Source organism: Pungitius pungitius, chromosome 9, assembly GCF_949316345.1.
Source record: "Pungitius pungitius chromosome 9, fPunPun2.1, whole genome shotgun sequence".
Lineage (NCBI taxonomy): Eukaryota > Metazoa > Chordata > Actinopteri > Perciformes > Gasterosteidae > Pungitius > Pungitius pungitius.
In genome coordinates this window covers 924,872-952,778 of record NC_084908.1, presented here as the reverse complement: position 1 = coordinate 952,778, position 27,907 = coordinate 924,872, and the positions used below count along the sequence as shown (strand labels likewise).

Sequence of the window (27,907 nt, the reverse complement as noted above, 5' to 3'; positions counted from 1 at the left end):
ATCGACTGGTGTGTTTCACACTCACAAAACATCAACTCGCTGACGTCTGCTTTGCATCTGAAACCTTTCAAAAAGGATGTTGACTCAAGACCGTTTTGTCAAAATAGCTGGGATTAAAAATAACTTCATCGTGGATCACTGGCACTGAGAGGAACAGTCCAGCAGGAATGGAAAACATGGAAGTACATTTTCCTTGTACACACCAGAATAATGGGTTGGTAGAGAAAATGGCGGAGCAGTAAAAAGCTTGGGTGTGATACGAGGGGCATTTTTTTCTTCTATTTTCATAAGTGTTAAAATGTTGTGGAGGACGCGGCAGGAGAGCAGCACAGCAGACGAGATCCTTCAGGGCCCGAGAGCATCAAGCCAAACGCATCGGTTTTCTCCCCGCAGCAGCAGCCCGGAGATGCGTTTCTGCTTCAGGCGACGCCATTAAACGCCATTAAAGCGCCGCGACGCAGCGCAGGCAACGCGAGTCTGTGAAACGTCTCAGGAGGTCACCTTTCAGACAGGTGGTCGGGGCAGGTTGGAACTACACTAGAGAACAAAGCGAGAGTGAGGTGTGCTGCCGACCCCTTTGGGCTTTATCGTCAGAACCGTAAAAAAAAACAAATAAAACAGGATAGTGTCAGAACATAAATATGTATTTAAAAGAATTCAGCTAAATAATTTGAGATCCGTCTTCTTGAATAATCCATCTATTGCCTCAAAGGTTACAGCACAAATGGGCGGGGATGTCAGTTGGTGGCACAGCACCCCCTAGTGGTCCAAATAAGAGGAGCAACAGGGTCGGACAGTTTGTTTTAAAATATTTTATTCTTTTTGTAAGTTTGCTTGTTACATAAAAATGAACGAAAACATTTAGAAAGCGTGTAAAACTAGGTGCAACATATGAATTCAATTCCAAACAAAATATCCAGTAAGGAAATAAAAGAACCGCACCAGTACTACTTGAGTCATTTCAGGACCCAAATACGTGTTCTCCATCTCTCAATCACTTCACTTGAATATATTTACTGATGAAGTTCAGAAAGCTGTGCTGGTTTCACAATGGATATCTAGTGTTATGGAATTAGAACTTTCATATACTTGAATTACCTAAAAACAGGAAATTACACACAACCATGAAAAGGAACCACAAGCGTTTGAATCCACGTGGCTGGTTCTGCCATATAAGCAATGAGTATGAAGAGTATACATTACAGAAACAAAACAGTGGCAACCAAACAATAAAAATCCAGATGAGCGGAGACCCTCCCATCTCCACTGAGCTTTCACAATCTTCATCCAAGTCATAACGAAACTCAACTGTACACGAGACCATTTGCTCCCTGAGAGGGTCGAGGAGGTCTGAGGCCTCTCGTAACACCTCTGGCACGTCGCTTTCTAAATGGCCAATAACCGCAAAAAAGGATTTCACTCCGTTTCAGACCTCTCTAGAGGAAATGAGCATCTGTTTTTCAGTGTAGAAGCAATCCCACTTCTGTTATTAGTCAGATGCAGCGCGGGGGGGACACGACGCGGCGGGAAAATGGGTCTCCTGCACACAGATTTATAACAAAAAGGAGGATATTTCTCAAATGTGTAGTTTTATCGGCCTGCAATGATGCCGAAGGTAAATCTCAAATAGGAGTCATTTCAAGGTGTGGTGATGTCAAAACACCGTTTCCAATTTAACTTCAACCTTTGGCGATGGCGTTAGAAGCTCAGGAGGAGTTGATCTAAAACAAAAGTCTAAACAAAAGAAAAAGGCTGGTGGACCGAGATAGTTGTGTCTGCGCCCTGTTGTGGAAGGTTTGGAGGAGGAGGAAGGTGAAGAGCTGAGAACCATTAACCATGGGTGGTGTCATCCTCCACAAAGTCCTTAGCCTGCTCTGCTGTGATCACATCAATGTGACTCACCTACACGCACAAACACACACAGTTAATGACCCGTCAGTGGCTTATTGGAGACAAAGCAGTGACCATTTATGTGATTAAAAGCACGGAGCACAAGAGGAAATGTTTGGTTCTCACTGAGGCAGCTCTGTAAACCCAAGAGAGTGTGGACTGAAAAAAAGAATCATTGATAAGAGACCATTTCTACAGATGGAATGAGTCTGTGGGTCCTGTGGAGATGCTTCTTTCCATCATTACAAATCAGAAGCTAAACGTTGGGAAACTTACCGACAGGCATCTTCCCAATATATATTTATTTCTAAAGAGCACGACTCTCGGAGTCCAATGACAACAGAGATCAGAACCGGCTCATTTTTTGGATTCTACAGCGATGACTAAAGAACCTCAATATCGAACATCTCTGCAGCGTCATATTCGATCAGATGTGCATCCACGGAGCACCGAGGAGGTCAGCTAAAGGAACGCTGGACGTTAAATGCACATCATCAGGTTGCAGAGGCCGTGCTTTTTAGATCAAACCCACAGTTTTTGTGAGCCTCAGGAACATTGTTGATGATTATAAAACGATAAAATAATGACTAACTAAATGCAATCCACTAGTAAGAAACAGCATGTCAATGTGCCAACCAATGCATTCATGACTAATGATTAGAAGGAGACTCACCTTGTTTCTGAATTTGACTCCGTAGAACTTGTCAGCGGACTCCAGCAGCTCCGGCCTGAAGGTGGTGGTGATGAACTGGGCGTGGCCTGCTAGCTCCACGATCATGTCTGAAATGAACACGGAGGACCATGAGAGACCATGACAAAAAAGGCTGTTGTGCAGACTTTAGCACATGTTGCCCGCGGCGTACAGCTAGAAGGTTTCCAGGCAGAACTCACAGTCCACACGACGTTGTTACACAGCGTGCCCACATGCAGCAACCACACAAAGCTCTTTACCCGAGACGGCCTTCCTGTGCTGGGCATCCAGGGCCTGATCGATCTCATCAAACAAGTAGAAAGGAGCCGGGTCACACTTCTGAATGGCGAAGATCAGGGCCAGAGCCACCAGGGACTTCTGGCCTCCGGAGAGCTGCTGCATCTCCCTCATCTCGCCCTGCTTCCCCGTGAACGACACCTGCGCACGACAACAAGGGAGGACCCAGCTTCTGTTAACAATGTATTGCGTTTCGGGACCGATGACCTCAGGGATCAGCACAATGCTTGGGTTTAGAGGGGAGAGAAGGCGGTATTACTCATGGCCAGGCAGCATCGTAATGAACGACATTCATCAGCCGTTGTAAAAAGCCAATGATTGACGTCTCACCCTGATGCCGACTCCTGTGAACTGGTCCACAGAGGGAACGCTGCTCTGGGAGCTGGAGCCCCTCTCGCTGTCCGCACCTCCCTCTCCCTCATCCTGAGACTGGCTGCCTTCGGCGTCCCCCTTCTTCATCACCAGCGTGGCTTTGCCCCCCGGGACCAGCTTCAGGAAAACCTCGCTGAAGTTCTTTGACACCTAAGGGAAAGAAAACAAAATCATGTTGAAAAGTGTGCGTCTAAAGCACCCATCAGATGTTTGTCAACGTAGGGAACATAATATATAAATCAATCAAAATGCATATTTATACTAATAATGTGTTGCTTATGAGGTAAAGCTGTGCGGGGGCCGCGTACCTGTTTGAAGGTGAGCTGGATGGCCTCGTACTTGCGCAGCTCAAGGACGTTCATGAGCTCCATGATGGACTTGTGGCCGCGGTCCAACTCGTCCTGGCGCTTGATGAGCTTCTCTTTCTGCTCTGAGAAGTTGACGAACTGGTCCAGAGCTTTCTTGTTGACATGGCTGTACTTCTTCAGCTCGGTGTTGCACTGCTCCAGTTTACGGAACAACTGTTGGAGAAGGGGGGGGGGGGGGGGGATTAGGGGATGAATCATCACCGACTTTCACTTGAAAAGTGCTTTTCATCTCATTCCTTTCATTTCAGTTTTCTTTAAAAAGGTTGCCCTGTATCATTAATTCATTTTTAGGTTTTATATTACACAACAAAAACCTAAACTTATACTAATCATTTAAGGCTTTCTGCCAACACACCTATGCATCATCAATTTAAAGTTCTGCAAAGATATCTTGGTAGTATTAAAGTCTACTTGAACAGGGACTTCAGATTAATTCTTCATTTCAGTATTTAAAAGCATGTTGCTACATTCTAATCATGTCTGAAGATGACCTGATTAAGAAGCAGCTTAGTCTCCATCATCCACAGACTCTCTATCAGCTATAAATTCATCCGTCTGAAACACTAATGACACGAGGGAACACGAGCAAGTGCCATTATTACCCGGCCCGCTCTCCCACTCGTGCAATCAGCGGCGCCATCGTTGAGTGTTTATGAGAAAGTGCATGACTATTTTTGGCATCTTCAAGGAGCGAAGATCTCTCGCTCTCTCACTTGCGCGCACACACACACACACACAAACAACGTGGCCAAGTCCACTCAACTGAGTCTCCCAGAGGCAGATGGTTATAAAAGAAAAAATTTAAAATATATCCCAAGACAGAGCACGATCCAGTGTCTGAGTCACTGGTGAGTGTGGGATGTGTTGGACCTGGGGCTTATTCCTTAGGAGTCTTATGGTGTGTGTGTGTGTGTGTATAATTAGACTCATAGGCCTGATGCAGGTAGTGAGCATGGTTGGGCAGAGAAGCTGACCGTCAGTAGATCATGAGAAATACTCCAAATATTCATATCCATATATTATTCTTCTTACCTGTATATTACATTTATCTGGATTGTTTTGGTGTGGCTGCTTTCTCTCCAATATTAGGGCACTATATTGCACTCAAAGCCCTAAAACATACTGCAATGTTTCTTTCAAGAAATCCTGACCCAGTTAAAAGATAATCCACAGACCTTCTTGTGAGCAGTTTCATGAAGGAACTGTAGTTGAAAGAAAATCCTTTCATCCATCTTAGGCCTCATGTTAACTATCTCTGGGATGTATTTTTGCACTGGAGAAGGACTGACTAGATTTCATCGCTTACGTTGAAAAGTTGCAAAAAACGGAAGAACGAGACAGCAATGAACAGACAATATAACAATATAACTGGAAGCTCATAACAGATTTAACCTTGTGAATCTTGAGCAGTTTTAAGGCGTTTTTTTCCGTGGCTTTATTATTTCACCACAAAATAAAATCATGGTCCTCTTTGAAGACAATAAGTATCACTATGAGTACCTGTTTGAGTGTGAGGGTCTGGTACTTCTCAAAGGCCTCCTGAGGCAGCGAGCCGAGCTCTCTGATCTTCTTCATGCACTCCTCCTTCTTCTTGAGCAGCATGCCCTGCCTGTTGGTCATCTTCTCCAGCTCCTTGGTGTCGTGGTTGATGGCGTCATTCTGCTCCTTCTCAATGTTCTTCCAGCGCTCCATGCTCTTTATGTGGTCCTTGATCTCCACCTCGGTCTTGTCAACCATAGTATCCAGATCTGGGAAAGAGAAGAAGGAGATGGTAAGTGAGTGCATGGACATGCAGAAAATGCAATGTATACAAACAACAAGCAGCCCTTGTGCACATTTAGGTTTTATGTTCTTTCAATGTCCAAAATAACTCAATTTATCTACTACTAAAGGTGAAGGCTACAGTCAACACTTCACATACAGTCAAAACAGATTTTATCATTCTTAAATCCTAAATGGTTTTATCCAAAAAAATATTCAGCTTCAATTGTTTTATGACATTTCACCTCGCTGAAAAGACATTTCTGCTGCACTAACCTTTCACTTAAAAAGAGAGCGATTCAAATTAAAAAAATGAATATATTTTATTGCCTCTTAGCTCTGATAGTGAGTTTAAAATGTTCTTAATGTCAACAAGTTAACATAAATAGTCAGCAATCAATCAAAGGAGTTGATTGATTGCTCCTTGAACTCCTGACAATCCAGAACAAAACACTGATATAATACCGACTTTATCTTAAAGTCATGCTGTCACTAGGTCTTATCAAGTAGTGACAGAGATTAAATAGGAATCCACTCAAATGAAATCTATTCAGGATGCTTTCCATCCACCTCGTCTGGGTCTCACTGCAACATGATAACCAGGGTCGGTGGAAAAGTTTGGGCGGTTATCAAGCAGACTGTGACTCCATCAGTCACTCACCATCTGCCGGTGGTACTGACGCATCAAGGACCGTCTACAGGTTCGGATTTTACATTCCCCACTGCTATTGTTGGACTACCGTTTTTATTATTGAAATCAGAAAATAGCGATGCTCTTTGTTTCGCTGAATGATCGATTTAAGGCTCTAAAACCAGCAACGAGTACGACATTCAAGTGTGTTTTTTGATGCATTTTAAAGATAATGAATTGGCCTTCAAAGATTTAGTGTAAATGTGTGTGTGTGGTGATATGGATGAACTATCGTATTCTGTTGAAGGGGAGGTGTGTGCAGGTTTTTAACCGCCCTTGTGTCTTTGGTGCGGTGCGTACCGTCCGATCGCGCCAGAGTATCCTTGACACGTTTGTTGATGCCGTCCAGCTCAGACGTTGTGGCTGTGAGCACTGTGCCTCCCTCAGTCTCTCGCAGCTCATTCAGCTCCTGTGCCAACGCAAATTAGGCCACATCAACAAAAACAGGACGACGCTCCATTTGCAGCACAATTTCAGGACATTGTACTTTGAATCATGTAACAGCTGCAAAACAAAAACCTTTCACTTGGTTATGCAAGTCTGTATGATTGACTTGCGTAAGAAAACCGAACAAAACTGCAGTGCAGTCACACGTAATCCTGCAGGTAGAGCTGTAACACGACTGGCCTCTGAGGAGTGTAACAGGGACAGCGTACCTGCTCCACTTGGTCAAGGCGCTTACGCAAGTTCTCGTTGAGATACGTTTCCACTCTGGTCATTATGCCCTCCAGCTTAATCCTCTCATTCAGCAGCTGCCTGTTGTCCTGTGGGCGGATAGAGGGGTCAATGCACAGAATACAATACAAATGCATGCACTGAACACTGTTTAATCTCAACGTCCCTGGTGAATAATGACCCGCGTGGTTGCATTCCTTTAGGTAATAACTCCTCACTAAGTGAGATGTTGCAAGCAATAGAATCTGACAACCGCCAAAACTGCAGAACCAAACATGAAAGGCTCAACGTTGCACAGGGGCGGAGCTGTTGTGCAACTGTAGCCAGTAGCGCGGGGGGGGCAAAAGGGGGCTGAGGGATTGTGAGGTGAGAGCTGAGTGCAGCTGGCGTTGAAAGAGAACGAGTAGGGGAGGGAGGGAGAGGGGGGGGGGGGGGCGCTGGATAACAGAAACAACCCACACATGATGCTGCCCACTACCCTCACCTCATTCAGGTCATTTGAGCACATTTTACAGAGAGAAGAGAAACAACAACACGCAGGTAACGCGCTCAACAATGACCTAAGATCTATATCACTGTATATTTGGGGGGGATTTTTTACATAAATAAAGAAGCAGACACGTCTCTATCCGAGCCGTTTAACAACCTGCTGCAGTTGACGGATCTCGTCGTTGAGGTCGTCGACGCGCCTCTGGTCCTCCAGGCTGAGCTGAGAGAGCAGGTCTGTACCGAGCTCGGCCTTTAGCGACTCCCTGGTGGACTCCATGGCGTGCAGGCTGGCCTCCAGACTTTGGAGACTGCGTTGCTGGAAAGGAAGCGTCAGACATTAGTGGACCGCACAGGCCGTGTGCAAATGACGCCCTTGTTGCTGTGATCACCTTTGGCATGAAGGTTTTCTCTGACTGCTGCCTCTTCTCCTTCAGCATCTTCATCTCAGACAGAATACTGTCTCTGGATGCCTTAAACTTCCTCTGCTGCGTCTCGATCTGCTGCATCTGATTCATCAGTTGGTCGATCTCATTGTTGATGCGTGCAGGCCACGATTAAGGAAGTATAAGGCCACGAGCAAAACTTTAGCTTCTTATATCCCGACTGTTAGTGACCCACTGTACTACATTATCGGTGTTGCTTTTGTCCACTAGTGTGAGTCAATAATGTTTATGTAGCCCAATATCTCAAATCCTCAATCCCTTAATTCAGATACGGAAGTGAATAGATTGCAAGCATGTTGAGAATGACTGCACGTGGCCTGTGCTTTGCAGGACTAAAAAGACAATAAAAGAAGAAACAGACCTCTAGCGGCATCTAAGCATAAAAAGCTAACAGGCCCATAAGCTTCTTAAATGAACTCAAGAGTGCCTCAATAAGTGGATCGACCACTTTCCGAGGGAAGACGCTGACATCATTGGCTTCAAGGCAGAGAGTTAAAGGGGACTCGACATCTCTTCAATGAGCGTATTGATTGACCGGCTGAACCACAATGCTTTGAGGTTTAACATGACTCAAGCAACACCGAAGCCAATTAATTAATTATTTTTTCCTTTCCAAGCACGACCGAACGTTAGAGACGGGACTGACTGAGATGATTGTTTAAGGTTGTTTGATCATTTACTACATGGGAAACCAACTGGCATCCGGTCACCAACTGTCCTGAATGAAATGATTTATAAACTAAGTCAGTCTCTGTGATGATTGCTTCAGCTCTCACAATATAAAACCTAGTAAATGGACTTGGAAAGTGTTTTTATAGCCATCCGACCACCCAAGGCGCTTCATCACAATGTCACCGTTTACGCACGCCACTGGGACAGGCGCCCCAAAATCCCTTCACGTAACCACGTCAATAAGAACTGCAGCTGAGGCGAAAGCGAATTCTACCAGGAGGGATGTGTGAGGGCTTCAGTGTCCCTTCATGCTTACAGACAGGGCAGAGGTGGCGAGTGCATAACAAGAGCCTTTGAATAATTGATCTGGGGTCTGACTCACCGCCGTGTCACCGGCTCAGTCATCCGCCCCCCCGCCTACTCACACATCTGCGTAATCACCAGGTGCACTCATTGCACGGTGCTGGCTGTGAGTGAGAAGCTAAATGCAATCACGCAGGTGTGCAAACACACATACGCAATCACTCCTGGGCGGAAGTGACCATGTTCATAAACATAGGTCACTAGCAAACCCAAATCCCCCTCTGAGCCGCCCGTCCTGCTTTCATCGACTGTCCGGGAGTGAGTCATGGCTCTGGCCGGTATGACCCAACACAAAGTAATCTTCCTTCCCTCGCTTAGTCCCTCTCGCTGCACCTGGGTCCGCCTCCTGCTGGCTGAGGTGGCTCCATAAGAGACACATTTAATCCACGTCGAAAAGACAATGTGGCATCGAACTGTGGCCGAGGGGGGGGGGGGGGGGGGGGGGGGGGTTATGACTTCTCTCTGACACAGGAGCGTCTGCTGGTGGCCTATGAATTAATATACTTTGCTATCAACAGAGAATGTGAGTCTGGAGACATATTTCCCATCTCCATCACACAACACACAAATACCACATGTAGCTACTTCGCCACACTTGCGGTTTTACACAATTCAACAATCGGAAGCTCGACCTCCACTGCCAACTGTCCTTTAAAAATATATAGACATATCAGTTATGAAAACTCAAATATGTGTAAGTACGTCAACAGTAAAAAAGGAAGAAAGATTGCATTCGCATGGACAAATATGGCACAATGCAGTTCACCACGAGTACTAAAAAAGCATATCACAGTGGACTCTGGTCCAATACGAGCCCCGACTAAGAGCTCTGAACACTTCAACAAGCGGCTCTGCCAGAATGATCTTTAATTAAACAAAGACAACACTGAAGTTACGATTTCTGGAGCAGGTGGGGAATGAAGATTAGTCAGCGCTCACATTCCATCACCAACGTTTAAGACCAAACCAGAAATGTAGGTGTTGTGGTGAAATCTCAATTGAATGACAATAGCCAGATTAAGACAATTACAAAGCAAATCTGTGATCGCCTCAATAATACAGCAATGATAAAAGAGACTAATTCCAAGCAGAATTGTCCATACGTTGATTGTCAGTAGACTCAAATACTTGAAAAATGTCTCCATATGCCTCCTTAAAATATGGAAAAGACAGCTTCTTTTGATTTAGAAAACCATCCAGTTTAGAGTCCGTAAAGCATCCCTCCTCATGTCTTCACACTGGCTACCTATCTTCTAAAGAATAGATTTAGAAAAAATACTGCTGTTTGTTAAAAAAGCCCTGAATGGTTACATTTTGGATCCTCTGGTACATTATGAATCATCCAGACCTCTAAAGTGGACGGAAGCGCTCTGCTTTCTGTCCCCAGAGTAAAAGCTAAACCAGGAGAAGCATTATTCAGTTGTTATGCACAATCTGGGACAAACTAACAGAACTGCAGGTCAGCTGGAACTTTCTCTTCTCCTGAATTTAGGACAAAAGTTGCACAATGCAAAAACAAAGTGAACAGAGTGTATTAAATGGAAGTATCTGAATTGCATGACTAGACTTCCATTGGAAGTAATACTGCAACACCGTCTGCCTGCAGCAAATCTAGCCATTCAGTTATGTGTTCTGACTTCCCAATGCAGAGCTCATGAAGCCAGCAAGTTCCTGTGGCCACCTACGGATCTTGATAAGATGTAATTGAAAGGATATGTTCAATGTTCCGGCGCAGGTTCTCGTTGAGCTTGGCCTCCAGCTCCCCCAGCTCCTCCTCGGCCTTTCTCATGTCTTTCTGCAGCTCTAGGCGAGACTTTCTGGTATCGTAGTAGCCTCCTGTCAGAGCTCCCCGGTGGCTGACCTGGTCACCTAGAAGGTCACAACACAGTGTACTAATGCAGAAAGATATTCACACAATATATAAATATATTCCAGTGTTAGCTATGTTTTGTAGCAGTCTATCTTTTGGACTGAAAGTTCATTTATTTTGTGCGTGTATTTTTATTTCCTAAATACGGTGTACACAGTACTGTCCGTCAGAGGCTCTCTTACCCTCAAGAGTTATGCAGTCCATAGTGAAAGCTCTGGCCAGCTGGGTGGAAACCTCCATGCTGCGACATATAAGAGTCTTCCCAAATACGTGCTTGAAGGCCTTGTCGAAGGTGTTGCTGTAGCGCAGCTTGCTGATCATGGGGATGGCGTCCTGATGGGGCAGAGACACTTTGGTATGAACGAAATGTGGCGAATACGACACAAGAGCCGTGCGTGGTAGTGGAACACGTGTTCGGGTTGTCCTCATGTCTCACAGGGTGATTAAGAGGATTAATTCATTAGATTCCTATTAAATGCACAGCCTACAGAATCAGAAGCCATTCCTGCATGTCCCTTACGTTGGTCTCTGGGTAGGCGGTGTCCCTGACGTCCAGCTTGGTCAGGGGCAGGAATGTGACTTCTCCAGGCAGGTTCATTTTATTGAACTCCATCAGTATTTTGGTGCTGACCTCGTCAGTTTCCACAATGTGATAGAACAGTCTGGCAGACAGCAGGAAGCAACAATAAAAAGATTTAAATAGATGTAGATGTTCGTCATACGGCCCCTCCAACTATAAATCAGGGCTGAGTCACTGCAAACAGAAAATATCTGTACCTCTTTTAAAACAGAAAATATACATCTGTTCCTATGAGTCACCCCTGTTAGGTTGTGACATTATTAATTGAAAACAATGCAAACCAAGAGCAAACTGTATGCAAAAGGCAGTCCTCACCTGGTGCCAGCAGTCACCTCCACACAGGTGTAGAAAGCAGGCTCGCACTCAAAGTTGTTCATGACGATGCCGTGGTAACCGTTGATGACGTGCTGGTTGATGCCCTTCCGACGGAAATGCTCGAGCACTTTGTTAATGCTGTCGATTCCGTTCAGAATAGCCTGGGTGACCACGGGAATTAACATGAGACTTCAAACAACACAAAAGCCATCATGTTGAACCGTTAAGATATAAATGAAATACAAAAAACATTCAACGTCATTATCATTATGTTCTCACAAAAGGTAATTTTTTTGTGATCTCTTCTCTGAAGTAAAATAAAATAATTCGAGAGGGATGTTGCAGAAGAAATAATGTGAACACTATAAACTATGAATATTAGAAGGTGAGCGGAGTCCATCCTGTTGGAGAGAATGAATCAGCTGGGACCAATGACACTAAAATAAAAACCATGAAGCCACAAAAAGCCTCTTTTATTCGCAGCAGAGATATTTGATTGATGTATCTGCTCAGAAGAAACGACTGGCAGGTACTGGATGAGGACGCGGGCAGTGAGTCATGTGTAACTTTAGCTGGCTGTGATTAGGTGCCAGCAGCGAGGCAGATGAATGATTCCACTTGATGTACCGATCCTGACAACTGGCTGAGTCACAAAGCGAGTCCTTCCCGGGATTCAGGTGGCTTCACTTGGGGTTTGATTGATCCTCACTTACCGTTTCCAAGTGTGAGCGTTTGCATGTTTTAAGACACTAGCCTGGTAACATCGAGTTGTCATCAAGGTCCATCAATCCTCTGACATTTCTATTTCTGTGCCTTCTCTCTCTCTCTCTCTCTCTCTCTCTCCCTCTCACAGCCCCATCTTTCACTTTTCCCCCCCAGAGGGAAGTATTATGTATTGCGAGGGTGCATCATGGCGGTCAATAATGACGCAGTCGCGAACAGTGACACGGACCTTGCCAGTGGCCGCTCGGAGGAGCTGCTGCTTCTTCTCCAGGTCCTCTCGTTTGGCTGCCAGGGCCTGCTGCTCTGCGTTCTCCTCCCGCCACAGGTAGCTGGACAGACACACAGTCACACACACCTCCTCACTTATGTCACCACAAAGACCAGAACCCGACGCCCGCCCTGATACTCACACAAGATGAGGTCAGGGGGTGGTAAAAAAAAAACATCTAAAAGACAACCATTACAGTGTGCTCATTTTTCAAAGTCATTCTGGTGTAAATAATTTAATTTAATTGCAGATATTCAGTGAGTATTCACTCAATTTATTTGTATTTTTATTATAATATTAAAATAATATTTTATTCATTTTTATTTTTTTATTATTTCAAATAATTTAGATGTGACTCAATAAAGTCACTTAATTTGCAGTAAATAATCACATTTAAATAATTAAAAGAATAAAACCGTCTCCTCCCGTTTCCATTAGGCTAATTTCTGTTCATATTTTTTGATCATTCACTTCTAATAGCGGCGCAGCTGTCGTTTCTGCACGTCCTTGTATCAAAGGTGTCATTATGCTGCCTTTTCACGCACTGCAGCTGAACAATGGATCACAGTGAACTGGAGGGTGGATTCAATACCACACAAACACTAGAACAGTACTACGCTACTCATCTAATCCGTTTCATTTAGTTATCGTCCAATATTCATTTTATGGAATCCTTGATCAAGTGCCTCAATTTCAGGCAAGTGATTCCTCCAAACAACTGTACTAATCTAACTCAAATACTTAAATGATGGAAACATTGTTTTTTGAGGGGGGGGGATTTTCAACTTTTGATTCCAGCTTTGAAATATAAATATATTAACTGGTTTCTTAAACTAAGACTTTTGAGTTGTTGAAAGAAAAGACATTTTAAGACTTCATCGTGGTTTTTGAGAAAATCGACCAATCAATTATTTTTCATTGATCTGAAAAATGATCAACAATGAGGATTATTAAAACAGTGTGAGAAAAGCTTAACATGATCTCAATCAAGTGAGGCCAACTTGTGCAAAATTACACACAAAAACAGGGACGTTGGAGCACGAGACAAGTTGGAACTGTCACTTGAGTCAAAGGTGAGGGCAAAGGACGAGGTTCTTACTTTCTTTCGCTCTGCAGCTCGTCTTTCCTGTTCTTCACTTCATAATACTTTTTATCCAGCTCCTCAACGCGGGTCTTGACTTCATTTAGATCTTGATCGAGTTTCTAAAGAGACGAGTGGGAAGTGGGTGAGATCCACTCAGCTGACCAAAGGTTGGATTAAAGAGCAGAAACCTTTAAGAGGAATTACATGACAAGCCGTTGCATTTAACATGTCCTGTTAAATAAACCAAGAATTGACAATGTGACTTAACTTTAGCTAATCATCAAGATTAAAACCCACAAATCCAACATGGTGTAAGGTGACAGAACAGGTTATATCATCTCATCTCTAAAACATACATTGTACTGCTCAAGGTTCTTCTCCTTGCTGGTCTCTGTGTCCTCCAGGTCTTTGTGGATGGCTGCAATCTGCCTCTTTTTATCATTGATGGCCTGGTCCAGAGACTTCAACTCCTTCTTAATCCACTTGTCCCTCTCCTCTTTAGAAGTGAACTGGCTGCCACGGCCCTGCTTGGCGTACAGGTCGGTCCTCTCCTGCGTGGCCTGGGCCAGTCTGGAGGGAGGTGGAAAGCCATTCAAGTTCATACATCAGATGTTCACAGACAATAGCATTGTCACACGTAAGCAGCAGTTTTTAAAAGGGGACCTACAGGGGTGAGAGATTTCAGGGTCACCACCTCTTCAAATGGTGATTCAAAAAGGGTTACATGACAAACTACTTAGTAGGAGACTCATCCACCTCTCCGTCTCTCGCTATCTCAATTAATTCAAAATGGATGCACGGCTCATCGAGGGACAACTGGTCATCGGCGACTCAACGGGCCACTCTGAGGATGCGTCATCCCCACCTGGATATGCCCCGCTCCTCTTTCTCCTTGACCATGTTAAATTTTGGTTCGGTCTCCTGCAGCTCTTTTTGTTTCTCTTCGATTTTCTCCAGCAGCTTCTGCCGCTCCTTCAACAGGCGTTTCTGAAAGAGCAAGGTTGGAGATTTTACAATAAACATTCAAACATTACATTAGGGTGTAAACCTAGAAGTTTATTTTCTTTAGTTTTATTTTGTATTTAGCGCACAAAATAGAAAAGACCAGGTTTATACCTTGTTATTTCGGTCTCTACATGGACAAATGTTTACATTATCATCTGCTCTCTTTATCATGCAAGGTGGAGTTGCGCAACAGATGTGCGCGCATGCTTAGCACGTTGTCATGAATTCCACCTTCAATCACTAAACCGCCATCACAACGGCAAAAACAGCCACTACTACTATTACTACAACATTGTACTCTGGACACATTAATAATTAATGTAGGAAATAGGAATGCAAGAGTCTTAGCTTTCTCCTGGGTCTCCCCAAAAGCAGACCTACTCAGTGGCTCTTAATTCTGACAGTGCGGGTGGTGGTGGTGTTTTATTCCATCACACAAGTTTGAATCTGTTCTCTTGTCTCAATGCCATCTCATCAGAAACCATCAGCGGCTTATGACGGAATTCTGCTTCCCTTTGTTTTTAATTTTTGCTCCAATAAGTCTTGGCTGCTGCGCCACCCGCTGCAGCCAGGTGGACTCAATCCAACCAACTGCCAGCATGGTGCCCGGGACCCATCATGGCCACCACACACATACACGCACTCAGCCAATAAAGCCTTGATGTATGAATATCGTTCCTTGTTCTCGTATTGTGTACACAACCAAACACACAGCCATATGGAGAGTGATTGGTGCCAGCTCCGTACACACAACTACCTGCCAGTGATGTGCAGTGGAGCTGATTCACAGGCTGGGGCCACCTCAGAAGAAAGGTCCTTCTGAAAGATACAGCGCTACAAACGGTCTCGTCGGAATACGACAAGCCAAACCCGCATTTTAATTTTTTGAAGACTCAAAATAGCACGTTTGTAAATTAAATGAATGAGAAAATAAAATAAAGCCAAATGCTGGACTTGAGTTTTCACGAACTGTGAGGCGTTACTGGCCACTCGAATGCGTATAGAGGGTGATGAACAGACGACCATCCTAATCTACATATAAGCGTGGTGCAGGGAAAGAGGAAGGTTGGAGGGGGGGTTGCTGGCGGTGGAGCATCACGTGTGCAGAGTGACGCAGATGGGAGGCTTCCGTACCCTCTGTTCGCTGTTGCCTGCCAGCTCGTCCTGCAGGTCCTTGGTCTTCAGTTCAAGCTTGGTCCGCTGCTTGATCTGCTCCTGGCGCTCGGCCGACAGTTGCTCCCTTTCCTCCTTCATGGCGGAGATCTTGGACTTTAGTTCTCGCACAACACGCTCCGTCTCCTAGAGAAAGCGAGCCAAAATAAAGAAACAGGTTGTGAATTTGAAGTCAAAGGAGCATAAATGTGACGACTTACTTCCCCTTCAGTGCTACGATAGGACATACAAACAAGTATCGTGAGGACATGACAATGTGACTTTTTCTTTTTGAAGATGGGAATTCTTTACCTCGACTTTGTCTCGGGCATCTTGCTGAGCATCACGCAGCTGTCTGGATTTGTCGCCACAGGTCTCTCTCTTGCTGGAAAGCTAGAAAAAGAAACAGCCAAAAAGTCTCGGTACTGAATGTGTATTCAGCAGAGGACGAAATGTTTCGACCACATGCTGGTTGAAGCAAGGGTTCCTCATTTGTCTACCCATTAACTTTTACTCTGTGCATACAAAATAATTTGTAGGTTACCTCATCCAGTTTGGCGCGGGTTTCGTTGAGCTCCTGGTTGTAGATGGTGTACTCCAAGGCTCTTCTCATCTTGTCCCACTTCTGGTACTGAGCCAGCTCCTCTTTCTCATCCTCCAGGGTGTGAAGACGCTCCTCAATGTACTTCAACAGCTCATTGATCTTCTCCCGCTTCCCCTCTGAGGAACACATACAAAAACACACAGGGTTGTTTTTGAAAATCACTACTAACTGCACACTTAACTTCTTTGACTGGAATTGCTTAATGACTATAATTTAAGGACGAATGCTGTGTCAAGGCAAATCGTAACGCAACAGTCTTCAATAACGGCACGCGAGACGATAATGTTCAGAAGCGCTTACCCGTCTCCTTCATGAGCGAAATGCTCTCCTCTTTGCGCTCATCATACACCCGAGTGCCTGCCACCTCCCTCAGGAGCTTCAAACGTTGGGAGTCCGGCGCTGTGGCCATTTGGTTGATCTGCATAAACATTGAAATTATAATACATGAGATGCAACGCAAAGGAAATAACAATATTCAATTATGTGATGTCTGTTATTAGTTTTACATTGTATTCACTCTGTTGTGCTTCCCCGCATTGATGTAGTACATTTAAAAAAAGATTTCTATAATATTTTGTAATTGTGGCATATATACATAAAAGGAATTTATGGTGCAGTTAAATGTCTGCAAGACCTCCCTGATAATGAAGAATAAACTATTTTGATCAATCTTTAGAAATGTTACATTTAAGAAAGCAATATTGTCAGTGAGAGAATTAGTTTTTACAAAATATGAAATTTGATAAATGTCTTAGCAGATGCGTATTGCTTATTTATCACTAAATCCTGTTAGAACATCCATCTAGGTACAGTAGGAACTCTTTTTACAGCTCGGCTTGAATACACCAAAGCATAACACTGTGAAATTAACTATTATGCTTTTAACAAGTGTGAGGCTGGCACCCACTCCTTTCTCACCTTTCCCTGTTTGACGATGTAGTATGGGTTGCTGCGTGAAAAGCCAGCACTCTCCAGAAGGTTCATGACGTCATTCTTACTGCAACAATCACCGTCACCATCAGACAAACAATTATATGGATTCACAGCGTTATTTCCTATGATTAAAAGGCATTGCCCACCCACAGTGATACTTACGTAACCATCTTCTTGTCTAGAAAGTACTGGTCCTTCTTTGCGCCAATGACGCGACGGAGGGAGACTTCCTCTTTGTCGATCTGAGGGAGGAAGACAAAGCGGTCCCCGGTGACAAGGAGATTCGTACACAGCAGCAGAATTGGAATTATGTCACAGTAGTATTAGGCAGAAATCCTTGGCTTCGTTTTGAGTTCTGCAAACATCCAACCTTCATCTCAACTTCAACTCAACAACACAATATAGGGATGACGTTCCATTTCCCCTGGAAAATATGTTGGATGTTGTTTTAAAAAAGGTGTAGCCAATACCAATAAGTAGCCAATAATGGTACTTTTGCCAAATGTAATGCGAACATTAAAGAGTCTTGGTACAAATCAAGTTGGAAAGAAACAATCAGTTGGTCTGCATTGACATTAATAATACTAATAGGGTGAATATGAAATGTTTGCTATTCCTACCGGCAGCCGGTTGTCAGAATTGTCAAATATAATCTCCACAAAAGCCGAGATGACACGAGGACCAGTTCCCTCCTAGAGTGACGGGGAACAAAAATCACAATTTATTTTTTAATTACCATGGATGTTAAAATATGTTTGTCATTCTTACAGGAAAAAAATCACATGTTTAACAGAAAGGCAACTAGACTTTGGTACTAAACCAGTTATTAGGAAGTTACAAAAGTCGAAACATGTAAAGCATGCAATTTCTACACAACCACTGTGTCAGGGAACAATTCCCAAAGAGAAGATCGGTAGTGTGACATCTGCTTGAACTCACATGGAGCAAGGCCAGGCGCTGTTCGGGTCGCAGGTGGCTGAACTCATCGCTGAGCACAAACTGGATGGCTAAAGAAGCAGTGGAAAAAGAGCTTTACACAACAAAAATAACCAACGTTACACAGAAGAGACCCTGTTTGACTGCTTTATGGAAACACTAATTGAAGGGGACTTACCATAGAAAAAGTTACTTTTTCCTGACCCATTTCGTCCAACTGTAACAGACAAAAAAAACATACAGTGAGAACATGATACGTGATTTTGGTAAACAGCCCACGCAAATTGTGTTAGTGCGGTGTCTTCATTCAAAGTACATACCAGGGCACCAACATAGTAAAAAGTTCGATGCAATACAAAAACACGTGTGAGACCTCGTAGCACGTACTCACCGATGACATTGTGCTTCGGACTAAACGGGTCCACCACAGTTTGGTCCCTGTAACTTCGGAACCCCTGGATGATGACCTGCACAAGGACGCATGATCATAAGATGAACTTCACACGTAGTAACGTTAAGTGACTTAGGCAGAGAGCCGGGCACGATTTCTGAATGCAGCGGTATTGGTACTTGGTTGGACTCGACGTTAAAACGTAACGTGATCTGCTCAGCGCAGCATCACACGCGACGTTATCATCAACCGGGCCTTGACCCGCGGCTACGCTGTGTGACACTTTTCATTCAGGACCTCAACGAGTTGGCAAGTTTGCCAAAAATCAATATAAACCCTTCGTTTGACAACAACATTAATACCAAAACTCATATTCGCACAGGATACAGTCGAAATATTGATACACGTGCAGCAAGAATAGCAAAGTAACGTTAGCTAATGAATCCGCAAACCTAGCGTTAGCCTCGTAGCGTTAGCTTAGCTTCCTGTGTGGGGGGACGGGCAATTGAACTCAATATTAATTTAGGCCGGTAGCCTTAAAGAACTGACTTTAAGTTATAACGGTCTTTGGGGTGAGTTAAATTAGCTGCGCAATGTAATTCAAGTTAAAATGTGTGCACAACCTCAGTATATCTAACACAACCATCCAGAGCAATAACGTTAAGAGTCGGCTACACACGGACGTCAGGGGGCCGTTAGCTTACCTGTTTGATGTACATGGCGGTCTAAACAAGGGGTTTCCTCGGAAGAATTAGGAGATAAGCTCCCTCCTCCACTATACGGGAGCAGCCGGGAATTTAATAACCCAAACTTAACAAAATAATAGAAATCGATGCATTAAAATTGGTGGAACACTGTATGGGCTAAGAGAATAACATGGAAAATGGCGGCGGGGGCGGGATAGAATGGAGCATACCATTGAGTGCGCAACAGGGTTGCAGGAATAGCCATATTACTAAATGATGTGTGGTAGATAAAATAACTATATATAATTAGACAATATACATCTAAATTACCTATTATAAATGTAAATTTAACCTTTAGTCTTGTGCTGTCGAATGTTAAAATAGCATGTTGGACACGTTCGCTATTTATTTACATCCCCATTTGTGAAGCTGGTACGGTCGAGCTCCCTGTCTTCTAGGCGCCAAAGACAGAAAAGCATCCGTAGCACCGAAGGGCTTATAACAAGAAGCAATCAACCAAGTGGTAGTAAACTGATCATCCTGAAAACGACATGTTTCATTCTTGAATGTGCCTCGGTTTCTAACAACAAATTCCACTAAAGTTCTTCACCTGTGGCTGGATTTAATTTGTTTACCCGAAAAGCTTGTTTTATATTGCTCCGCGTTACGCCAGGCGTCAGTGTGTCAGATGTCAGTCTGTGTCACTGCAGGTGTCACTGTTTTCTCTTCTGGTGGGTTTCGGACTGTTCAGGTGCATTGTTGGGAATCTTAATCATCCAGCTTCAACCTGGATATAGAATCCTGTAAACTAGCACGCAGGTTTTTCAATAAAGCTTTATGCCTACTTGCTTGAAATGCTGTTGTTATTTACAGTTACGTATCCCAATAAGTTGAATTTCAGTTAGATATTTTCCAATTCAATTTGACTTGAGATTAGTTTTGCAGCTGGTTTGTCATTTCCAATGTAAGCATCATATCCTGGATGAGATCTAAGAAAGGGGATCGGAAATCCGTCTTGCTGTCCATTGTCTCATTGTTAACAGTCAAATTCCTTCTGTCTAACATACATGTTTCTGATTCCTGAAAAAACAGGATGCTATTGCTATTCATGGATTTTTCCCCTGTCATGTTATTTGAGATGGTCCTCCAGTAAATCACTTCCACTTGTAATCCCATTTGACTTCCTAGTTAGCATTGCACCTAAACTACTACAACAATAAACATGCTGGAATGATAGGGGGCCAAAAGAGATATTCATGTGGTGAAAACATTTATTAAACACATTTTAATATCCACACTATTGAAAAAATTCAGACAGACAGACAGACTGTAATGTTCAAATAAATTAGGTTTAAATGCCTGACTGCATCTGTGAATGGGCATTAATCACAATATCAACCTAAGGCATGTATATTGCAGTTCACCGCTGGGACGCGTTGTTCCACTTCAGCGGTTCAGAAGACAGGAGAACAACATCAATGTCTACAGGTCCATAGTGTTCATGTCTAATGAATACTATTACTTAGACTTTTCTGTTTCCGTCCATCTGCTCTGCTGGTTCCAACACCAGGCTCACCGACGTCGCTTCCCCTTGATCTCTCTTTTCAAGTAAGACTACAAGCAGTCAAAGCTCATTTTAAGGCAGTGCAGTTATTGGGCTCAGTTTGAACTGGTGGTGGACCGGGGACTGCAGGCAGGAGGTAGGGAGCGTGAACACGGATGGCTCAAAGTTTGTGGTGCTGAAGGTGGTGTTGAAGTCGTTGGCGAAAAAGCAGGCGGACTCCTGGGCGCAGGGGGTGGCGGGCTCGGGTGTGGCGGTGTGAGCCGGGGCCGTGCACAGGACCTCCGACTCGAACTGCAGCAGCTGACCCATGAAACTGAAGTTGGGTGAGACCACCGCCCGCCGCTGCTTGATGATGTCGAAGGCCGCATCCAGCCGCAGCTGCTGCGTCCTCATGATGTAGGCCATGCAGATGGTGGGTGAGCGGGAGATGCCCGCTTCGCAGTGGACCAGAACTTTGCCCCCCGATTGCTTCACGTTATCTGGAAGGAGCAGAAGGAGAGGAGACGGCGGGGTTAACGACCTGTGGTGAGCCGGTGGGCACAGACTTTCTTTTTGGATGTGAATCAAACCTTGCGTTCAATTTATTTTTGTTTGTCTAATTGACATTTGAAAAGTTGAATGAATCAACAGGGAGTCTGAAACAGTCAATGAAAAACTACATTTTAATATTGAAATCATTGCTCACTCCCACTCACTATTCAACCCAAACACTTTTCTGCACATTTGTAGTGTTTTCCGCTCTCACAAGCTCAACCCTGTCGGCGGACCTCGTTTGTGGCGACGCAGAAATGTACGTAGATCTTCTGCCCCTTTGGACACGTCTGCGTCAGTGTGCAAAGCTGGACGTGATACTTTCTTTCTCCTCCGCCGCCGTGGGGGCCGTGGGGGCCGCTGCAGAGCTCGCTCTGGGCACAGCATGTTCTCATTTTGGAGCCTCGGCACTCCTACACGCCTCTCTGTTTGCTCCATTGCCCACACGGATATCTGCTTTCTGTCATCTGCACAAGAGTCACTCACGACGCGTTTTAAGATTTTGATCCTAAAAATCCTAGTCTTAAAACTGCAAAGACCGACACGTCTGCTGCACCAATTCAATCCACCCACTGACGCTGGTTCTCCCCTCGAGCCACATCGCTTTATTTCTCTTTAAAGTAAATAGAGACACTTATTACGACCTCTCTATTAACCGCATGAATGTTGGATGGACGTCCCATCTGAAGTGGAGGGTGGCGGTGTGTGTAATAATATTTATCATCTTTTGGGTTTAGCGGGGGGAGCAGCTGCAGTTTTTTGATATTTGCACACACAGCTTTTGAAACCCTTTAGTCGGGGAGCGGGGGCTAAACCTGCCCCTCCAATGATTATCGGCCCTACGTGATAATTGACGTGCTGACGCCCTAAATGTAGGCTGCATCCCCCCAAACAATGCATCATGCAACAATAGCACCACTGGCCGACCAAGCTGCTTCGCCCTTGGTTGTGCATGGCTATAAATAGCCAACAGCACACTATGTGCATCTTCTGCTCCTGCTGCTGTTTTTATCCAGCACCTCTCTCTCTCTCTCTCTCTCTCTCTCTCTCTCTCTCTCTCTCTCTCTCTCTCTCTCTCTCTCTCTCTCTCTCTCTCTCTCTCTCTCTCCTCTCTCTCTCTCTCTCTCTCTCTCTCTCTCTCTCTCTCTCCTCTCTCTCTCTCTCTCTCTCTCTCTCTCTCTCTTCTCTCTCTCTCTCTCTCTCTCTCTCTCTCTCTTTCTCTCTCTCTCTCTCTCGCCCTGTAGCACATCCGATGCCTCGTCAATGATTCCCACCTGCAAGCAGCCACCAATGTATGCCCTCTCATTATGTGTCAGTCAGCTGGCTTTTATCCTCCACCCAACCATCATAAACAATTGTGTGTGTGTGTGTGTGTGTGTCAGCCAGCCAGCCCCAAACCTCCACCCGACCATACTAAACCCGGACAGCTCACCCCAGTTGTCACTCTGACTGGCCCCACCCGGCAGATTAAGCCACCGAGATTAGGCCCGGAGGCGATGACGACATGGGAGTGTCTTTTCTAGTCAAGATGGGGAGGAAAGGAGAGAGACGGAGAGGGAGGGAGGAAGGGGGCCCGGGGACGGGAGGGCTGAGTGCAAATCCTGAATGAATGAATGAAAGCGGGCTGGTTGGGTTCGCTGGTGCAGGATTGCAGGCAAGTGACCGAGTTAAACTGATTAGAGTTTACGGCCCTCTATTTGTGAACGGTGGCAGGTGAGAGGCTTTAGCAAGGGGGGGGGGGGGGGGGGGGGGGGGGGGGGGGGGGGGTGTTATTTGAGGACGCATTTAAGAAATAAACACGCTCAAGGGGAGACTACTTAGGGTGGGCATCTCCTGGTCGACGTTCCAGGAGACGGCCGTAGTGTGTTCATTCTCTTCCCTGTCTACTCCCTATTCTGGTTCTCGGGAGTGTGAACCCTCTTGGTGGCACAAATGCTTCATTTCCTCCGAACTCACCGATGAAATCGATGGCCTCCTGGAAGTGGGAGCTGATGTCGGCCATGTGGCTGTCCTCCACCGGGATCCACTTGTAGTCGTAGTGGCCCTTGGCCGGCTGCAGGTCCCTGCGCGACACATTGAGCAAGGCGGTGATGTGGAGAGTCGCTGAGATAGTCCTGTCTGGAGGCGTGATAGGCACTACCGAGGTAGAGGAAAGGCAGGATCTCCACGGTTTGCCCTGAGAGGAGCGGGAGAACGAGACGTCATTCAGGACACACAGAAAACGCAGTGGGGTGAGACATGATGGTGGACTCCACCCTCTGAGAAAAATGTTCAACACCTGTCCAGCTGGACGATGGATGGATGCCCTCGATTGTGTAAACCATTATGTTAAATAACCCCCAACAGAGCGCTGTATGAGATGTTAAAGCAGCCACAGGGACGGAGGAAAGGTCAGAGATGAAAGAGAGAGTCAGCTGGTCTCATACACATGATGCTCTGGGTAGCACCGAGGTCAGAGAAGGTGATGAGAAAATGTTTTGATGCCAAATATAAGTCTCCCTGATGCACAATGTTGAAAATACATTTTTTTTTATACTGGCACTGGATGCATGTGCGCCACAGTAGGAAGTGGGCCTACTGCGTCACGAAGGGTGTTTCCGTACCTGATCGTAATCTGGTTTGCGGTGAGAAAGCTTCTCGCCGTTGACTCGTTTCTCGGTTTCAGGTCGCGCTCAGGTCGATGGCTTTCACCTCGGTGCAAAGTTCAGGGTACTGAGAGTGGAAATTCTCGTATCCCTCCTGAGAGAAGGGAAAGGAAAACCGTAAGCACCCATTGCAACAAAGAGGCTTACAATATCTCAGCCAATCCTGTACACACACACACACACACACACACACACACACAGCCTAAACGTCTTGTGAAATTGCAGCGTTTGTGAAGCATTTATAACCTGATTATAAGCGCTTAATCAATGAATTACTGGAGCCTCCAGTGGAAGGACCGGTAATCCCTTTAGCACCCTGGAGGTGAAAGACGGAAATAGAGGTGTTTCAACACCTCATCACAACAATGGTGTTTTTTTTTTTTGTTGAGGGTCAGGTGGGGGTTTTCTTGGTAATCGGGTGGTTTTGTTCTGAATCAATGAAAGTCCTCGCAGCACTGACTCACTCAGAAAAATGCGAGCAGCTTTTTGACACAGGCAAGACAGGACGACGAGGGAAACGCATCTCGACCACCGAGGAAAGTCGAACAAAAACGGGAGGGATTTCAAAATGTTTTATTTTTTATAAAAAAAATTTTTTTTTTAAAACACAAACTGGACCATCATTGGGTCAAGGCTCGCGGACGGCAGATCTTAAAAAGCACAAATGCACAAAATCTAAATATTTAAGGCGTAAATCACCGCTTTCCTGCAGTCATTCCGCATTTACACACAGCTTAACGTCACGAGCTCTCACCTTTGAGGAAACAGATGTTCGCCCCGCTCGCGAGATGAGAAAGAGTGTTTATCACTATTTGTGCCACACTGTCCTTCTTCAGCTTCTGCCAGTGGGACGTCCGTTCATCCAGAGCCACGATCGCCGATATGCTGCCCTCGCGTAGCCGCAGCAGGGACCCCTCGTCCGGGATGACAAAGTGCAGAGGCACCGGCCCTCCTCGGGACCTGCGCACCACCACCGAGTTGAGATTGACGTTGACGGAGCCCCTGATGTTGGAGTTCGCGAACGAGAGGTACGGTCTGCAGTCCACCACCAGGCAGCTGCCGCTCTCCTTCCGGATGATTTTCCTCAGATGCCGGCAGTCTACGCTGGACACCTTCATGCTGACGCTGGGGGGGCTTATTGCCTGGATGAACGTTACGCGCCTGGAGTTGCGGAGACGGCTGAGCGAGTAGTCCCGTGCGCGTCTGCGGCTACATGTCCTCTGAGGGGATTCCGGCCAATCGGTTTTATGTGAACGGGACCTCCGGCGCGTGACGTCACGACCCATACATGGACACCGGTGAGGAGTGATCGCAGAGAGAGAGAGAGAGGGCCCGCCCACACGCATGACTGGACTGTGACTCCACCCCCCAGGCCGCGGCGGGTAAAGAGCCCTGCAGCTGCAGCGTGTTTGACTGAAGTAGTCAACCTCTCGCCTTACTGCACAACCATAGTCATTTCATTTTTTATAGCTGACAGCCAGAGTGCTTTGATAAGACTGCAAGAAATGCCAGGCCAATTTAAAAAAGCAAAAACATGGATCCCCTTGACAAACTACATCTCTTCCAAAAACAACACAAACAAGGATAGAACGGCAAATACAAATGCCATATATTTTCTGCACTTAAAATAATGAATAGTTGCACATAGTTTATCCTGTAGGATTTTCTTCTTTTTCATTGGATTTAAACACTCCTTCTTAAAATGTATTCATTACCATTCCTTAAAATCAACATTAGTCAGCTAATTGTAAAAACAATTTAATTTGAGGAGTTAAATCACATTCATAGATTGAATATGTTTCCCTTGAAAACTGGCCAGATTTTATTACCTAAATGTACGAGATTAATCTACATGCATATTTGGGGACATGGAATGATTCAGCAGAGGAAGTGACATCACTACCACGCTCCCTACAGGTGTCTTTTTTGTTGAGGCTACTCTTGTGGGAACTTTTAGGGACAGCTGCTACTGACCACGAGCAGCTGACCAGAGCAGCCTCTAACTTCCACTTCTCATGTACAGCCCTGCGAACCTGCCTTGTATGCCTCAGCCCGTAAGCCTAATCCCTCAAATTAATTAAGAGGTTTAAACGACTCACAGCATGTTCTACCATGATGTGCACTCAGTCCTGACACGCGGGACCGTGTTTGGGATACAATCTACTTTAAGTATGTAAACTTAAACCATTTGGGTTTCAACCAAAGAGCAAGAGAGTGGTATCAATCTCCTCACGTTAAAATGTCAACCCATTGCTTTACATCGATCCGGATCTGACCTGAACTCACCGAAGCTTATGAGGATTTGACCACTGTTCATGTGGGTTTTATTGGTAGAGATCCCCATTTAGAGCGTGATGAAAGCCCAACATTCAAAGGTCAAACCACGCTTAAAATGTAGCCTAAACATAATAAAAACAAGAGGCACTGAAAGCAAATGAGTCTAACAAATAATGTGTTACATCATGTTGTGCATGCTGCATGAATGCTTGGGAATGATCAAAAGAGCAAAACAAAGTATGTGGGGGAGGGGGGAGGGGTGTTGGTGGGTCGCAGTGACAGACACGGATGAAAAGACACCAAACAAAAGAAAACCCACTAAAAAAACAGGCAGAAGGATCGATAGAGATATCTGTGGATGGTGGTTGAGGATTAAAGGGACAGCAGGCAAAGGGCCATGTGGTCCAGCCTAATCTGGACTTGTGACATCATGGCCGATGAGCGCGGGGGGCCCTCATTTAATTATGGGGTTTGTCAGTGTCAGCTGTAAATAACATCAGTGGACCCGGATGAGCCAGATAAACAAAATGCTCATCCATCGTTCATTTCCTTTGCCTTTTTCTTCCCCTCTCTCTCCTCCTCTGTGCTAGTACCAACGGGTCGTGCCCACACACATCGCTCTAACAGGTCCGCCTCAGTATATCACTGGGTCTGTGGTATCGCTAACATGTTCAGTAAGCAGGCAAGCGCTTTTTAAACCAGCCACAGTGCTGCTTGCGGTCCTGCAGTCAGCTGGTCAGCTATCAGGACTGTAGTCATGTGCGTGAGTGTGTCAAATGCAGTGTGTTCACATAGTGTGTTCACATAGTGTGTTCACATAGTGTGTTCACATAGTGGGTTCACATAGTGTGTCATCTGTGTGGGGATTTACTCAGGTCACAAGTTCAACAGGTCAATTTGTGGGTAAAATGAATATGTTTTGTGTCTTGGACTGACGTGTCTGTATGGGATGTGGGGAGGTGTTGGTGCTGACATTCTGTAAAGTCCAAACGATTTACTAGATTACTGAGTGATGAAAATAATGATGGGACGCAGTCTAAGAGGAAGAAAGTCCTGTTTAACATGGGAGTCTCGTGCGATCCACGCTTTAGAATCAGGTGAAATCACTAATCAAAATGGTATTTTTTTTCAAAACGTTAATAACACATAAAAATCCTCCAGATTTAACTCCTGAACATATCAACATTCTGTGGGATTGTATGCAACATCTATCAATTATGGATCCTAATGATCTTACATATGATAATTATCTTAATTAAAAACATCCCAGCCTGTTGTTGTCACCTGCGCTCCCCATGACTGTAGCATGAGAGGAGACGTCTTACCCCTAAATGGGATCAACAACAGCCCAAGGATGGATCACAACGTATTGGATTAGATGTCAAAAATATCTGATGACATCTGCTTGTAATGTTGAAATCTAGTTTATGTTCGGTTTGGCGCCTACTTCCAATGGACTTCATTTTCATTTCCAAGTAAAAGGTTGCGCAATATCCTTTTTTAACTGTCAATGACTCACAAACAGAACCTCAAGTCTTTTTCTGTTTCACATTTAAAAGATCTCTCACCGTTTCGTAATGAAACACTGATCCAAAACGGCGGATCTGGAAAGAACGACTCTTTAAGTCTTT

The 27,907-nt window shown here is 45.0% G+C and overlaps 2 protein-coding genes across 2 annotated transcripts; both read right to left on the bottom strand.

Annotated features, from left to right (window-relative positions):
* Positions 1 to 801: 801 nt before the first annotated feature.
* On the bottom strand, positions 802 to 19,455 carry smc3 (structural maintenance of chromosomes 3). The gene is made up of 29 exons (XM_062564353.1): positions 19,278 to 19,455; positions 18,574 to 18,649; positions 18,361 to 18,399; positions 18,186 to 18,253; positions 17,867 to 17,938; positions 17,409 to 17,488; positions 17,232 to 17,310; positions 16,614 to 16,731; positions 16,254 to 16,429; positions 16,022 to 16,102; positions 15,692 to 15,856; positions 14,418 to 14,539; positions 13,909 to 14,122; positions 13,568 to 13,671; positions 12,430 to 12,529; positions 11,478 to 11,638; positions 11,103 to 11,244; positions 10,765 to 10,915; positions 10,431 to 10,581; positions 7,624 to 7,777; positions 7,392 to 7,550; positions 6,727 to 6,834; positions 6,371 to 6,479; positions 5,119 to 5,366; positions 3,559 to 3,771; positions 3,209 to 3,400; positions 2,842 to 3,019; positions 2,564 to 2,670; positions 802 to 1,902 (listed from the first exon to the last, which is right to left on the bottom strand). Exons 1-29 carry the CDS (start codon positions 19,290 to 19,292, stop codon positions 1,831 to 1,833), a joined length of 3,654 nt encoding a protein of 1,217 aa, XP_062420337.1. The 5' UTR covers positions 19,293 to 19,455; the 3' UTR covers positions 802 to 1,830.
* A 1,057-nt stretch (positions 19,456 to 20,512) lies between these two features.
* dusp5 (dual specificity phosphatase 5) lies at positions 20,513 to 25,786 on the bottom strand. Its single transcript, XM_062564620.1, is given in 6 exon segments — positions 20,513 to 21,302; positions 23,311 to 23,458; positions 23,460 to 23,612; positions 24,025 to 24,090; positions 24,351 to 24,352; positions 24,754 to 25,786. Coding segments are annotated over 6 exon segments (1,368 nt in total). The 5' UTR covers positions 25,346 to 25,786; the 3' UTR covers positions 20,513 to 20,895.
* Positions 25,787 to 27,907: the final 2,121 nt, after the last annotated feature.

Bases quoted from the DNA above. Each gene is read 5' to 3' on its own strand.
- smc3 (XM_062564353.1), bottom strand. The intron at 10,916-11,102 runs GTAAGGGACATG...CTGCCCCATCAG, and splicing joins CCGCCTACCCAGAGACCAAC to GACGCCATCCCCATGATCAG. The intron at 3,401-3,558 runs GTACGCGGCCCC...TCTTTCCCTTAG, and splicing joins TCCAGCTCACCTTCAAACAG to GTGTCAAAGAACTTCAGCGA.